This window comes from Echiichthys vipera (assembly GCF_963691815.1).
Source record: "Echiichthys vipera genome assembly, chromosome: 15".
Lineage (NCBI taxonomy): Eukaryota > Metazoa > Chordata > Actinopteri > Perciformes > Trachinidae > Echiichthys > Echiichthys vipera.
This window is the reverse complement of record NC_139840.1, coordinates 7,236,336-7,252,436: the sequence shown is the minus strand read 5'-3', so window position 1 is coordinate 7,252,436 and position 16,101 is coordinate 7,236,336. Positions and strand designations below refer to the sequence as shown.

Sequence of the window (16,101 nt, the reverse complement as noted above, 5' to 3'; positions counted from 1 at the left end):
ATCTTAGTGTCATCATTTAGAAAACAACTTCCAAAACATAGCTTAGTTTAAATGCCTTTAAGTATGTTTAATTAAATGCCAACTACAACAATTAAAAGACAACTTTTACTGTACTTTTAGACCTTTTCATATGTGCTTCCATCAAGTAAGAGGGAGAGAAGTTTTTTATGTTTTGTTCTTGTCTATTCTTGCTGCTTTATGAATGGTTGTTGAATTTGGTTAGATGTAGTAAATCAAACAATAAAGAAAGTAAACAAACGCAGCGTGAAGACAGGGACAGCTTGGCCATAAAGACACAGTAGCTGCATGTATCAGACCGCCTGCTCCACTCACTTGTCTTTTATTGGCAAATGGAGATTAAATGTGTTTTTTTTTAAACAGCATGTTCCCTCAATATCTATAAATTCTATTGTCAAGGGTTATATTTAGAGCGAACGTTCAGCCAGAATGTCTAGCGGCATTCAGCCAATCACAGAAAACGACTTCTGCCGCTCTCTTATGAGAGCCATTTTAGATTTATCCTGCTGCAATATCTGAGTTTTTAAGTAGCTGGCTCTTATGGTCACAGATGGCCGTCGGGCAGAGGAGAGCGCGCTGCCCGCCAAGGACAAAGCTACTGTATCGTAATGAATCTAATGCTCGGCCTCCACCACAACCTGACTGCAGACGCTTGGTTTGCAAAAGAACATTTGGTGCAAAAATTAAATGCGAGAGAAGAGAGTCCACACCCAATTTTGAATTGAGTACTAGCAGAATACCAATTATTATCCCTGGCTCTTTGTATTTGAGGGGGGGGGACTGTTGAGAGAAACATTGACCAGAGAAAATCCATTTCAATTTGCCAAATGCCAGCACAGGATTACTGACATTTAGCAACTGATATTTTCCCTGAAACTCAGTGGTTTTCCTCCATAGCTCCATAATAGAGGCTTGTCTCATCGGTAGTGTTTAAACACAGCATGACTGCCCACATGGAGAAATTTGAGTGTGTATATATGCACAGTATATCACCAGTGCAAACTACACCGACATCTGAGAATCTAAAAGGATTAGACGGACAGATGCAGTACATCATTTGGAGGGTAACAAACTGCGTCCCCAATTTTCGTCTCCACTTGACTGAAGAGACGTCGGGCCTCTGCAGAGATTTTGCTAAAGGTGTTATTTGTTAAAGAAATGTGTGATGAGGAAACTTCTCAAGGCTGCCGGAGACAGAAAGCAACAATGCTCACTGAATTTTCAAGTGGCCCAGTAATAAAAAAGAAATGTGTCCTGTTTGGCGCTCGGCCCTCAGAGGCATGACGACTGAGATACCTTGAAGTTACAAATGGATTGTTCTTACTGGTGAAGGTTATTTGTGTCTTCTTCAACTACTTTAACTTTTGAGTGATGCTTTTCCAACAAAAACACTTGTTCATCTTTTCATGCAAGGAAGGAAGAGGTGGAGGAAGAGGTGAAAAAAGATTCTCACTGATGATTCTCTCTTATGGAATAGCTAATTGAATATTTGGGGATTTGGACTGTTGGTTAAAACATGTAAGGTCTAAAAGAACAATGATGGAATCACCAGGGTTATTTCTATCACCCTCCAGAGCAACAGAGAACATTATTAAACCATGTTCAGTGCTACTGGACCTGTTTGAACTTTACTGATCATCATTTTTCGAGCAAAAATGTCCAGCCTCTCAAACGTGAGGATTTTAGGATTTTTGTCATATATGATAAACGATAAATGGGCTACTTAAGAAAAAAACCAGCAGAGCAGACTGATTGCTAATTTTAAAAAACTGTTAGTTACGTCCCATACCAATGATTGATGATTATGATTCGCCGGTCATCAGTGTTCCGTCCTGATATGGTCACATGGCAATCAGTACGAAGCATAAGAGAAGACGAAAGTGGAGGAATTTGCTGTTATCTTCCAGAGCCACTGAAATAGGATATGTCGGATCGGTTAAAGGATGTGTTGCCTTTATATTCTATTGGGTTTTTATTGAGTGAGAGAAAATCTCAATTTAATCTTCTTTGTTCATAGCAGCAGAGATTTCTAACCACAAAAACAACAACAGTTTTCCAGTGCAGCTTTTTGTTTTTCATTAATCCTCTTCAGATCGTGAAGGTTCTCGGAGATATCGAACGACAGCTTGGTGAAATTTAAGTGGAGCAGCTGTTGCACGCAATAAACAAATCAACAAGGTGAATCGAAGGCCACCAAACAGCTCTGTTATGTGGCACGCGCAGGTGCTCCTTCTGGAAAATAACATTCAAGTTTGCAGAGACTATTCTGTTGAAGCCTCTCTGGTGGTGCTGCTACACTATGCTGGCAAAACTGAGGTAGGTAGGAGTGAGTTGTAGTGTCAGAGTCAACACCGAAAATAAACACTGCAGTAAACACCAGCAGTAATCAGGAAGATTAATAAAACACCAAAATACAAATCTAGTCACACAAAATCACAAAACCATCCATGGACCTTCAAACACAGCAATGCAGGTTCCTCACAGAACAGCAGATGCAACATTACCCAGAGTGCTCTGTAGCATTTTGAAGCGCTACCCATTTCCTTTTCTTGCAATGACCACAGCAACAGAAAGTTCCACAGCACAGGTGAGCATAAAGCAAAAGGCAGATTATATTTTATGAAAGAAATTGACTGTACTCTATTTAATGCCCTCACTTAACCGCTCTATTTGTGTCTGTCAACGTCTTCAACTCACAGAGGCAATAAGCCTCCTGGAGCTGGCGCCCAGAACACTGCCAGGGCTTCCACTGGGGATAATAACAGTGGCACCGAAACCTTTTATTAGATGGCTTGGTCAAGAGCCCTCAGAAAGGAGCCTATATACTATGACCAGACCTGGCTCCCACCGAGCACAACACAGACACGTCTATAAGAGAGAAAGAGACTGAGAAAAGAGAATGAAAGCCAGGATATTTGTCAAGGATATCTGATGTCGTTCGCAAAGTCTGCTATAGGATGAAAATAAATCCTGACATGTCAAGGCAATGAATCAAGCTAAAAAAGCCAGTCTAGAAGGAGCGGGCGGAGCACAGTTGGACAACACTAATGCAATTACAGGGATTTTCTGCTTGCTCAGAGGATCGGTTCAAGGGCGGAGCGCAGAAAGCTCAAGGCGAGCTGCAGAAAATCAGCCGTTCCTCAGGGTAACAGCCACGCCTGATCTCGCCACCTCACTGTCTGGGAAAAGCTGTGGAGAAGATATACGCAGGATTACAGCAGCGTGGCTAGGAGGTCAAAGGTGCTCTGCTTGTCTCAGGAGTTTGGATTCTTGAATTTTTGTGGGGTGAAAATAATTTTTTGCCAGGATTTTTCATAAAACTGTGACACTAAATTGATACCCCAAGGAAGGATTTTACCGACTGCTTTCCAAAAGCAGCTTAAAGGTCAGGGTCAGGTACAAATGAGCACCACTGGAGCTAAATAGGACTCTTCAGCAAGGCAAAGACTTAAACCACAATCTTCCTTCCTCAGTCTGATGCCTCCTGCTGCGCCTTTTGATTCTGTGACTTCTGTTTGTTTCATTTGGACGGCACTTCTAAGCCACATCCAAGTCTATGGAGAGCATAGCTCCTTATCAAACACTGCCTCTGCTGATCGGCCTCTTCAGGGGCTTTGGCTCGCCCTTGTGCCAATGGGCAGTTAGGACTTGCCAACAGCATAATGTGCAGGGGGCCGTGGGATTGCCAAATGTAATCCAGCAATGGTGCAACACACTCATATGAGTCCAACTGGCTGGGAGTTGTGTGACTCTGTAACTACTTCATCTTAGGAAATTAACAGAAATTCAGGGCATAAATGCTCCTTAAGGTTGATCAAAGTGCCCTGAAATGTGTGATAACGAGCACTGAAAGTGCGCCATGGAAGAAAAACACAAAATAGAAAATAAGTAGAGGAAACTGTGTGCAAAAGAACTAAGGGCGCATTCACACTGTCCATCCGTACCGTGCCCCGGGCTTTAGGGTACTTGTCCCCCCTCCCTCTCCCCCCGTGGGCCAGGCCCGTTTGTACTCACACTGTATAAGCCTCACGAGAATGCTACTTGCTGTCTAACACGTCACGCGCATTGATTGACGTCATCACAATGCGTCACTTTCTTTACAAATCTTTCCCTAGACCTCAGAGTTTTTGTGCGTCTTGTTGACTGTTTCTGAATATTTTCATCCGACCAAATCTGCAGTAAACACTCCACCTCCGCATCACACCAACGTGAACCTTTCGCCGCCATTGTTTTAAATGTCCGCGCATGGTCCGTCCTTCTTTTTTCTATGTCCGAACAGGCGCACATAAAATGACGTCAGAACCGCCGTAGGCCTCGTGCTCGTGCTCGTGCTCGTGCTCGTACATGTGCAAACGTGCTCTACAAATATTCCCACTCTGGGACCTGGTTACAGAAAAGACCGTTTTCAGGTTCCGATAATGCCGGCTTCGTGTGGATGGTCGGACTAACCAATCCAACTTTTGGATTGAAATATTCAGCAAAAAAGAGGCAAGTAGAAGTGCTTTCATTAGTGGGTCATAAGATCAATCACCATTGTTTTAACTCACTCTTTGATGGATAGTAACTTAAAAGACAATTAACTGGGATTATCTTTAATTTTTCAAATAGCTGCAGATTTATATTTTAGTTGATCAGCTAATTGATTAATTGAATAATCATTTGTTTAAATCAAACATTGTAAGCTATGGTTGGTTCAAGCTACTTAGCTTTTCGGTTTCATATTATTATATACTGAATATCTTTGGGGTTTTAACTATTTTAAATAAGTTTTATTTACTGAATAATTCATCAATTATTAAGAAAAACTAATCACCACCTACATTAATGGTGAGAATAATTCCAGTTCTACTGACTTTAGCAGCGGGAAAGGGTCCTTTTTCCACCAGCAAATGATCACATTTGGACATGCTGAAATGTACCAGTTTGACATTTCAGCTTGTCCAAATGTGATAATTTGCTGGTGTTTTCTGTTTTATAGTGTTGTCATCTTTTGGTTTTGGACTGGTGGTCACATGACACATGACAACTGAAGACGTTACTTTCGGCTGTATGGGGCAAATTATAGTGGACCTTTGTACAAATCTTTTTGTGATAGTTAATAGTCCAAATACTAACTAATCAGTTAATTTAAAATAAAATTGTTATTAAACAGTGACAATAATTAGTTGCAACGCTTTTTATATTGCACCAATAAAAGTTCTGTCTTCTTGCCACATGCACACATTTCCATTCCCTACTCAACTATAGAGCAAACAAGACACACATATTTCAGCACAAACAGCTTGTTCATACTACGTCACTGCCCACACAGACCAATAAACCATTGGTTTGTCTTTCATACATACACAATGTGAAGTCCAGCTGGTATTTATCATTTCCACGCAGCAGTAAGTTGACAAATCAACTCATGGATCATGTTCAACCCCACATCTCCACAGTTCTTCCTGGGAACCATCTGGGCCAGATAATGCCATCTGACCACCAGTGATCTGCTGTCCTGGCAGCTCTATCTCTGACTCATAGATTGCAACTGATTGCACTCTCATCTTTAACTAGGAGTGGGAGGTCACAGAGGACTGGATAGTGAAGTGTTAAGAGGCCAGTCTTAATCCTATAATGTGTGTGAACCTTTAATCCCTGAAGAACTCGCTGTCCGAGTGAATGTGTGTGTTCAGCAGACGGATCAGACAGGTGTAGTTAAGAACAAACATTGTGGCCAGCTGATTATCTGAAAAGTATCCTCCCTAAGACTTCCAAGATTACCACTGATGTTAATACAAGAAGCAGAAGAAGATTAAAAAGTGATTCAAGATGCTGGGACCCCAGAGTGTCTCAGAAGATCATTTAGGAGCCGCTTGAGAAGATTTGTTAAATCTGGAAAAAAAAAGCACTGCTGATGTGATTTTTTTCGTTCACTATAGAGATTAAAACTCCATTTCGCAATAAAAGAAAGAATACTGTAGACCCCAAACTGGAGATGAAAGAAGTAGGTGAGTAATGGATTTGTTGATTGACATAAATTCAATCCTGTCTCCTTGGAATTTAGTTTATAGTGGCTGGAGTCTCCCTCAGAGAGAGGCTGAGAAGTTCAGCATCCTTGAGGAACTCGGAGTAGAGCCGCTGCTCCTTTGCGTTGAAAGGAGCCAGTTGAGGTGGTTCAGGATCATCTAGTAAGGATGCCCCCTGGGCGCCTCCCTAGGGAGGTGTTCCAGGCACGTCCAGCTGGGAGGAGGCCTCGAGGAAGACCCAGGACCAGGTGGAGAGATTATATCTCCACACTGGCCTGGGAACGCCTCGGGATCCCCCAGTTAGAGCTGGTTAATGTGGCCTGGGAAAGGGAAGTTTGGGGTCCCCTGCTAGAGCTGTTGCCCCCGCGACCCGACCCCGGATAAGAGGCTGAAGATGAGATGAGATAAGATTTTAATTCACTTTTTTCTCAATTAAAAGGTTCAGTGTGTAGGATTTAGTGACGTCTAGAGGTGAGGTTGAGTGCCAAACATGTAGGGTGTAGCATGTAGACCAGTGGGTCTCAAACTGTGGTACTTGTACCACTGGTGGTACTCAAGCTCTCTCTGGTGGTAAGCAAAGGAATCTCCAAAACAAAAATTAGGAAATATTAATTACTAAATTAATATCACACTAAGAAAACTCTAAAACTTTTACGATCCCTGAAATGTAGATTAAAACAAGTTCAGCATTTCCTGTAATATTTTTGTTTCAATATCAGTTACGTAGCCACATATATGAGTTATTAACTAAACTGTGATGGTAAGAGAGTAAACAGAGGTAAAAAATGATTTGAAAACACTGACATGTCAGTTCTGATGCTACCCTTCCTGCAGCGTGGCTGTGGCTGAATACAGTCAACAATAAATAATCTCCTGATTAGGAATAAACCTTTCTGTCAGTAGATGAATAGTGTCGGCCTTGAGAGCCTGTTCGGTTCTGTGGTGGTACGTCATGTACAAAGTTTGAGAACCACTAATGTAGACTATGGTGGCCGACGTGGAAGAAGACCCGCTCCATATGTAGATTTAAACGGTTCATTCTAATATAATGAACAAATACACTTAAGTAAAAATACTTATACTATATTCAATTTCTGCACAAAGTGAAGGCTGCTGGTCAGATAATTGGTGTCCCGCTCCCCTCACTCCTGGACATTTATGGAACCCGCCTCATCCGCAAAGCAACCAGCGTTGTGGGTGTCGCCAGCCACCTGTAACACAAACTCTTCGGCCTCCTGCAATCTGGGAGTTGGTACAGAAGCCTCCAAGCCAGTTCTACCAGACTGATAAACAGCTTCATCGACCAGGCTGTAAGGAAGCTCAACACCCTCCCCTCTCTCTCTCTTCCCCCAAGAACTTTCAATTCCTCTGTATGTAAGGCACATTTTGCAGAATTGACTATAAAGCTGATTTTGACTTTGACAATCACCCTAAAGCACGGGGCACAGTACGAATGGACAGTGTGATTGCACCCCAAGCTGCCGGTTTTTCAGCCTATCTACTCGACTCATCTGGTGGACTATTGTCGGAAGATGAGCTTGAAAATCACTTCCCTTAAGTAACCAGCTAACGCTAGCGCTAGCTAATGTTTGCTTTGATAGCAAGGTGCAACGGAATGCTGATCAAGACATTTCTAAGTGACCACAATGTTACAATGAACTCTGAGGGTCAAAGTCCTCAGAATGTAGCACAGACAACACCCAAAAACTAGTTTAGGGCTATTTTAATGTACACAGTGCCGTGTATGTGTAACGCTAAACCTCTACCTTGTTGCTAGCATGGCAACCTGTCAATCACAAGGTAGCCCCACCCTAAAGCATCTCCTGCTTTATCGTCTATTTTTCTCTAAATGGGATCATTTTCAAAATGAACACTGTGCTGTATTGAACACCTTAAACTAGCCATTGGGACGATAAACTGATGAGGAAAATGTTTACTGAGGTAATAACTGTGAGAAGTAGGCTCAATTGTCGTATCTTTACAAAAGGTTGAAACTTTGTTCTTTTGAAAGTGGAGTTTTCAAATGATGAACAGATCCCCAAGGGTAAAAAGCTTGAGATGATTTATGAAATCTGGAAAACCACTGCTGATATAAAAACAGGTAATTCATTTGTCAAATGTTGTTGATTAAAACTGTTTCTCAGGGAAGAATAAATACTACCAACTCCAGCATTAATTAAAAAAAATTAATGATGCACACGACCAAAACTCACTTACACTTTCTTTTTTCTACCCCAAACAATAAAGTTTAAAGCAAATCTATCAATAAAGCCCGAACTGTGCTCTAGTTAATGAGGGCCAAGCTTTTTTAGATATTTTAAATGAAAACGCAACTGTTCTACTGTTTTGATTACAGTGCGTTTAACTTTTGCCTGATGTCTGGAAGAACAACGGCAGATTACTTACTTCATGAATATTGGCTCAGTCCTCTTGTTTTAGGGTAATTAAAGTATAAAACTTTAACCTTGAGATAACAGCTTCAGTGAGCTCATCTGTGAATACATGTACAGTAATAATAGAGGTTCTGGCCCAGAGGTTCTTTGCGAGTGACATGTAATTTTGCTTCCGCTGACCGTGACCACAATTACAGAGCAGAACTTAATCTATAGGCTGCCATATCACCTTTCATTAAACTCTGGGTGTCTTTTCTTTGTATTTTGGGAACTGAGACAAACACCTCCAACTGGCAGAGTGGCACATAATGAAACCACCCAGACTACAGACTACCTGACCAGCATGACGGACGACACAGATGTCCCAGATGTTGATAAGTATTCTGGTATGAGCGAAGGGTCTGCTGGCCCAGTTACTACAGCTAGGACCGTTGGATTAATGCCAGATCTGGAGGGAGGTTATCACCCTTAGTTACCACTGTGAATGAACTAATCCTTGCACTAGCTTCTTTCGCAGCAGTGTGTGTGTGTGTGTGTGTGTGTGTGTGTGTGTGTGTGTGTGTGTGTGTGTGTGTGTGTGTGTTTTCGCACAACAGATGTAGGTCACATTACCATGATAAAGAAGTCACACGCCTAAATGGTACCCTATCGGCTCAAAAGGTGTTTTAGAGAATGGACAGCAACAGCAAAGTGGCAAAACAATGATTTTCTTTTAGGTCAGTCAGTCAGGAGGAAGGTTCAGTTTAGGTTGAGGTTTGAATTCTTTTCAAAACCGTTTAAAAATGTTTTTGGGATATATTTGTGTCCGTGTCAGTAGAATGTAAACAACAGCAAAGCCTCCCTTGGACATGCTAATCAACATCTGAGAGCAGGTGTTGCTAGGGAACATTCGCCCGGTGTAGCGAAAGTGTTCAAAAGTCTTGTATAAAGTAGCCGCCTGTCTACATCTCTGTATACAGACACCAGTCTACCACAGTACCACACTCACAGGACACTCTATCAGGTACACCTCTTCAACTGCTTGTTAAAGCAAATATCTAATCAGCCAGTCCCGTGGCAGCAACTCATACTGTGGTGACAGTAAACTACCAGGCTCAAAACTCAAGCAGTTGCCCAAATAAAATGTTGTCGTTTCTAAAAACCGCAGATATGTTGAACCTCAAGTTTTTAAAACTGCTGCGTCCGTTCTCACTTTATAGTCATCACATTATGCACACTTTGTGATGCACCACTGTCACGGTTTTAAACACATGACTAGGGTGTAAAACTTTGTGCGCCATAACTTGCAGTTATGGAACCCGCCTCATCCGCAAAGCAACCAGCGTTGTGGGTGTCCCCAGCCACCTGTAACACAAACTCTTCAGCCTCCTGCAATCTGGGAGTTGGTACAGAAGCCTCTAAGCCAGTTGTACCAGACTGATAAACAGCTTCATCGACCAGGCTGTAAGGAAACTCAACACCCTCCCCTCTCTCTCTCTCCCCTCAAGAACTTTCAATTCCTCTGTATGTAAGGCACATTTTGCAGAATTGACTATAAAGCTGATTTTGACTTTGACAATCACCCTAAAGCACGGGGCACGGTACGAATGGACAGTGTGATTGCACCCTAAGCTGCTGGTTTTTCAGCCTATCTACTCGACTCATCCGGTGGACTATTATCGGCAGATGAGCTGGAAAATCACTTCCCTTAAGTGACCAGCTAACGCTAGCGCTAGATAATGTTTGCTTTGATAGCAAGGTGCAACCGAATGCTGATCAAGACATTTCTAAGTGACCACAATGTTACAATTAACTCTGTTGTATGTGTTGTGTTGCTGTTGGACGGATCTATTCTACTACACATATTACGCAAATGAATGACTATAGTTATGGCAACTTAACTTCTACTACAAAGCAACTTTAAAAAGTAGTATCATTATTGTATGAAGAAATCTGTTATCTATTTATTTATTCTGTCTAAGTATTGGTAATTGATCAATATGAGCTGTAGGATTAAAAATGAATCTGGTGTTCCTTTAGGACTCTGTGCAGCCAGAACTTTAAAACAGTGGAAGAACTTGTGTAAACTTCACACTCGAGAGGGAAAACCGATAAAAGGAGAGAATGGCACAAAGGGAAATCTGAGCAATGATTGGATAACACTTTGAATATAAACCGGAGCCTCGTTCAACATCCTGCTGGTGCCCTTCTTTTTCTCTATAACTGTGGCGGGGCACTTTTTATCAGCCTGCCTTCTGCTATTAAACAAACACATGGGGCAAGAGGGACTCAGAGAAGTGCCCTTCATCCCTGAAACTCTTACGAGAACTGGGACACTCACTACATTCCCCGTAGCTGTTATGACACCTCTCGACACACACAAGTGACTGTGTGTTTGTGTGCGCATGCATTAATTCATTTGAAATCTTCTTTGTGTGCTTTCTGCATGTGTGTACCGGCATGAACCTGTCACAAAAACCTGCTTCGCCGGCCTTGTTCTGCCACATGTAGTTAGGAGTAACAGCAGCATAGGCATGTTTCCATGAGACGTGATGGAGAGCTCATCCTGAATTGTTGTGATGAAGGACAACAGCCACAGCCTTTCCCAGCTCGCACAGCATTCACGGATGAACTCACTCCAATTAAAACACAAGCTAACAATGAGGGAACCCTGCACGGCAGAGCTCTCTCTGCAGGCCTCGCTCACCAATTATAAGCATGAACTAAGTAGCAGACTGTGAGTCAAACAGCTCTCAGTGTCATCAGGTTAGGAAACACATCCGCTCATGCACCTGAGCAGAAACACATCATCAGACATAGTGTAGGACTATGCACGACAGTAAAGTGACAGCTTTAAAACTGGCAAATCAAACAGCTCATTAGGCTGACAGAGTTAATGTCTTTCATACGTGTGTTTCGATACGAAAACACCAGTAGAGGTTTGTAAACTAAAGTCCCGATTCCAAAGATGAACTAAGACCTTATAGCATGTTCGAATAAACATGGAACATTAACAGTTTTGCTGTTGCTACATTTTTTTGTGCATTTAATAGCCTGACATAAAAACTAAATATGCCAATATTCTGCTTTTTACATAAATACATAACATAGCAAGCACCAGTGGTTCCCAAATTAGGGGTCGGGCCCCCTTAAAGGTGTCACAAGATAAATCTGACATGACTAATGGGAAGCATGTGAGTAAAACATCACTCGTTCTTCAGCTCCACTGAAGAGACGGCACACTTAGCATCAGCTCTGTGTGGAGCGACTGTTACACTGACTTCACATTAAAACATAAAATAAACATAAATATCATGTTGCCATCAAGTTTTCCACATTGTTTTTGCCCTTTTCACAGTTGTGGAGGGAAACACTTTTTGACTCTTTGTATTTTCTTTTGCTGATTTTCTGGACATTGGTTTAAAATATGTGCTATATTTGGATGAAAAACTTTGCCTAAAACAATGTTTCAAATGGTTTCAAAAAGGTTTTGAAGCACAAATATTGAGAAAGAGCAGAAAACAGAGCAGGGATAAGCTGAGCAGATGCATTATTTCATCTATTGGACCATCCTTCATCACCTCATCAATCTATCCAGCCTCCACAAACGTCTATTGCTAAACATCACAAAGACTGCTGCATTAGCACTTTCAAATATCTAATATCATGGTTAAGGTTGAGAAGTTAACAGCTGACTAGATGGATATAGAGTAAAGCTATAGAGTGATGTGCATTACTTGGCCACTATAAGAAATAAGCATTATAAGATGTGTATTTGAGTCTGACTACAGTTTATGTTGTAGAGCACAAGAAACAAGAAAACTGGTGTCATTTCACTCCAGTTACAGCTCATTTATTTCTGTCCACTTTCCTTCAATCACTCTGCAATTTGCACCATGTAATTACGTGTTCCTTTTTATTAATGTTTTTAAAGTATAACATTTCAGTGTCAAATCTAGTGTGAAATTATCTTCCGTCTCAGATGAGAAAAACAGCCTGATGGAGTTTGTCAGTGACATGTTGTTGACAGACTCTCGTTTCTTCTTCCTGTGGGTGTTGGAGGATTGACAGGAACCAAAGTGCCTTTAAATGAACAAAACTCTCCTCTTCGGCAAAATAAAAATGCAAATAAAACAAGAAGTCTGACATAAAGAAGCAGGTCTGCATGTATGTAGTCTGCCCGAGGGCCTGTCTGAGAGAAAGAAACGCATGGATTTTAATGAAGGCGAGAGAAATGATGCTAATGATCAAACCTTTTTACACACTCAGGGGCAAGTAAGGGCAAAACACTGATTGCACGCTTTTGCAGCCCGTTACTACGCTGCCAGGTAAATAGCCTCTGGGAGCTCTTGATCTATTTGCACATTTAAATCAGGTTCAAACTGCCCCCTTTACGCAAACAAGCTTTATTGCAAAAAAAGTCAAATTCACGAAGATCAGCACTTATAGTTGAACACAGTTAAAGTTAAATTATTCGCATCTTCAGAGAGTTGGTGGTAAAGCCTATTTTTGTGTACTAAATTTGAGTTAGTATGCTTATTACAAGTTTAGACAACATTAAAGAGTTGTATTCAGGGTTGGAGATATCACGGTATCTCCATATATGATTTCTGTTAGGCTAGCTGGTTTTGACCCAAAAGCAGACCAGGTGAGAAGCAGATTCAATGAACAGGCTTATTTTCAGTTAGTCCAGAAGAGTCAAAGCTCCGAAGACACAAAATCCAACTTAAGGTTTTAAATTAACAAAGTCCAACAAGTGTCCAGGGAACAGAGGCAGAGCAATCCACAGAGCAATCAGGTAACAAAGGGTAAACCTCTTTCCGGCAGTGGACAGAAACAAAAAAATCAAAACTAACAGAGTGAATCCAATACAGGCAGCGTGAATCCAAGACAGGCAGTGTAGCACACTATCTTGCAAAACAATCTGACAAAGAACACTGAGAAGGCTGAACTTAAATAGGGAGACAGAGACCAATCATTGGGCAGGAGCAAACAAGGTAACAAGCAAATTAATTGGCAGGACAGGTGTGGACAATAAGTGGTGGAAAAACAGGGGGAGTGGCGTCACAGCCACAAACACAAAAGCACATGGTCTGCAAACAAAGGCATGGTCAACAGTACACAAACAGACCAGCAGGGTGCCCCGGACCCAAAACCCTGACAATTTCATCACCACATAATTGCATCGAAAGACGATAAATGATCACGTTGAATTACTGCCCAGCCCTACGTCAAATCGTGCCATCTTCTTTTACGTTCTGTCTGAAGGTGTGTGTTCGAAACACCACAGGCACTTACAGACTGGGATATTAAATCCAAAATGCCTCTTCTCGTCAGACCTGTAGCTCCCTGTCTGAAAATGTTATTCTCTTTTTCTTTCTGCCAACGTTCTTCAGACACAGAAAAAGGGCAAATTGCAACCAGCTGCAAAACTTCATGAGCGTGTTTGCGCCGTAACATTATTAGCGCAATATCTGTGCTATCAGCGGAGGCAACCATTGACTTGCCCCTGAGATCAATAACAATGAGTGTCACTGTGCACTGGATTAGAGACTGGGCGGAAATTCAATATAGTATTTATTGAGTCTCATCAGAATCACACTGTGATTGTATGATTGAATAAAGCTATAGTTCTGCCTTTTTTGGTCCAAATGTTTGATTCTAACAAAGTGTTGTTTTACACATAAAAAAGAATGTTAATGCACAACTAAATGTATTATTTACATTTGACTATTTCAAATGTAAATACCCCCAAAGGAAGAAGAATTTCATTGTATTAAACTTGTATTTATGATTGACAGGGGGATTACTGTTGCAGCCTGTGATTTTTTAATTTGTTTTCCGGTCCAGAAAAGTGTAACTTCAACTATACTGCTGTATCTGATCAACTTGAGACACTGAAGCATGGAAATGTGGAAGGAGCTAAAAAAAAAAAGAAAAGTTTTACACACACAAATGAAGTGTAAAGTTAGAATTGCTGAGCAGACTACTGAAGCTGTGTTTACACTGTTTACGTGTGCGTGTGTGTGTCATGTCGGTGTGTGTGTGTGTGTGTGTGTGTGTGTGTGTGTGTGTGCATGTGTGCCTGTGTGTTTGTGTGTGTGTGTGTGTACAGTATATAATCTTTATATATTTTTTTTGTTTCCCCTTTGGACAGAGCCAGGCTAACTGTTTGTTTCTAGCCCTTATGCTATATCTCTTCAACTATCTTTACTGTGCGTGGGCACACTATAGAATTTGTGTGTGTGTGTGTGTGTGTGTGTGTGTGTGTGTGTGTGTGTGTGTGTGTGTGTGTGTGTGTGTGTGTAAGTAAGTGTGAAAGACTTACACTTACACACATACTTTCACATTCACTCAGACATCCACTGGAGGTGAAATCATCCTTATCATCCTCAAATATTCCAATCACTGTCTACCACTGTAAATATAGAAATATCTTTCCAATACAAGTTGTGCAAGTTGATTAACAACAGTCACTTTGATAATCAATTAATTGTTAAAGTTCCTTCTCAGGCAAAACAAAAAAAAAGCCAATCCCATCTTCTTAATTATGAGGATTGGCTTTTTATGTCTATGATTGGAAAACCGAACGTCTTTGAGTTGTTGACTGTTGGTCAGATAAAACAAACTTGAACTTTGAAAAACATTTTCTGACATTTTAAAGACAAAATGACAAAAGAAACCAACACACACACATTCAGCTCTTACAGTGTTGTGAATGCCAACATCTGTAAATGACTCACATGAGTTACACTGAAATGAAAAGGGTGACTGACTCAAAGAATAGGGCAGTGAGGAACTTTTGCAAAACTTTCCTCCCGTTTGTTAACGCAGCTTAATGGATGCTCAGTGGATGCTGTGAGCTCCTCACGCCACGGGAACACCTGAACGTGTCATGAGGCATGCTGTGATCACAGCTGGCTGCGTGGCCCTGCATCTGCCTGCTCTTTTGTGCACGGGCACTGACACACACACACACACACACACACACACGGGGTGAATGCAAAAAACACGCACGAGGGCCTGGCTTTCCTTCACGTGCACGAGCGAAAATCACAAATTCAGGGTCCCCCCCCCCCCTAAAAAAAAAAAAAAAAAAACCTAGCAGACAGAGACAGAGAGCAGAGGAGGGTTGACTAGCTCCACCGGAGCATCCCCACCATCGGTTCACGTCACCTCACATCTGTTAAAACGCACACACACGTAAAGCCGAGCACGTCAGGGGCTGTATGTGCGCCTTTACCTCCGTTTTCTCCCTGTAATGTGTGAGAGAGAGACCCCCTCTTACCTTCCACATCCAGGCCATTCTTATTTCTACGCAGACAATGGTGGACCGGTTGTTTCCGTCAGCCCCGACACGCCGTTCACCGCGTCCGTTTCCCAAACACATGTATTCACGTATGCATGGCAGGAGGAGACACACACACAGCGCTGTTGTATGCGAGGTGAGGCTCCATAAATGTTGGAGTGTACCGTTATTCGTCTCCTCTCTCGGGTTTTTTTTCCCCCATGGAGCTCGCTGGGACCTAGACCGACGCTGCGATGCTATTGGCCGGCGCAGGAGCGGAGCCCCGCCCCCCGACTGCGTCACGTGACCGCCTCTGATTTCCTGACTTCTGCATCTGAAGACAAGCTGCAGCTTTTTAAACCTGTATATAAAGATTCTTCATAAAATACAATCTGAATTATCCTTATATACAGCA

The 16,101-nt window shown here is 41.9% G+C and overlaps 1 protein-coding gene across 2 annotated transcripts in view; it reads right to left on the bottom strand.

Annotated features, from left to right (window-relative positions):
• Positions 1-15,799, bottom strand: part of st6galnac3 (ST6 (alpha-N-acetyl-neuraminyl-2,3-beta-galactosyl-1,3)-N-acetylgalactosaminide alpha-2,6-sialyltransferase 3) — a gene marked incomplete at its 3' end in the record, with an annotated part of 86,441 nt that extends 70,642 nt beyond the window's left edge. For both annotated transcript variants that reach the window (XM_083927901.1, XM_083927902.1), the window contains exon 1: positions 15,687-15,799. In XM_083927901.1, coding sequence (XP_083784027.1) covers positions 15,687-15,788 — 102 coding nt within the window. In that variant the 5' untranslated portion in view covers positions 15,789-15,799. The remainder of the gene's footprint in view (positions 1-15,686) is intronic.
• Positions 15,800-16,101: the final 302 nt, after the last annotated feature.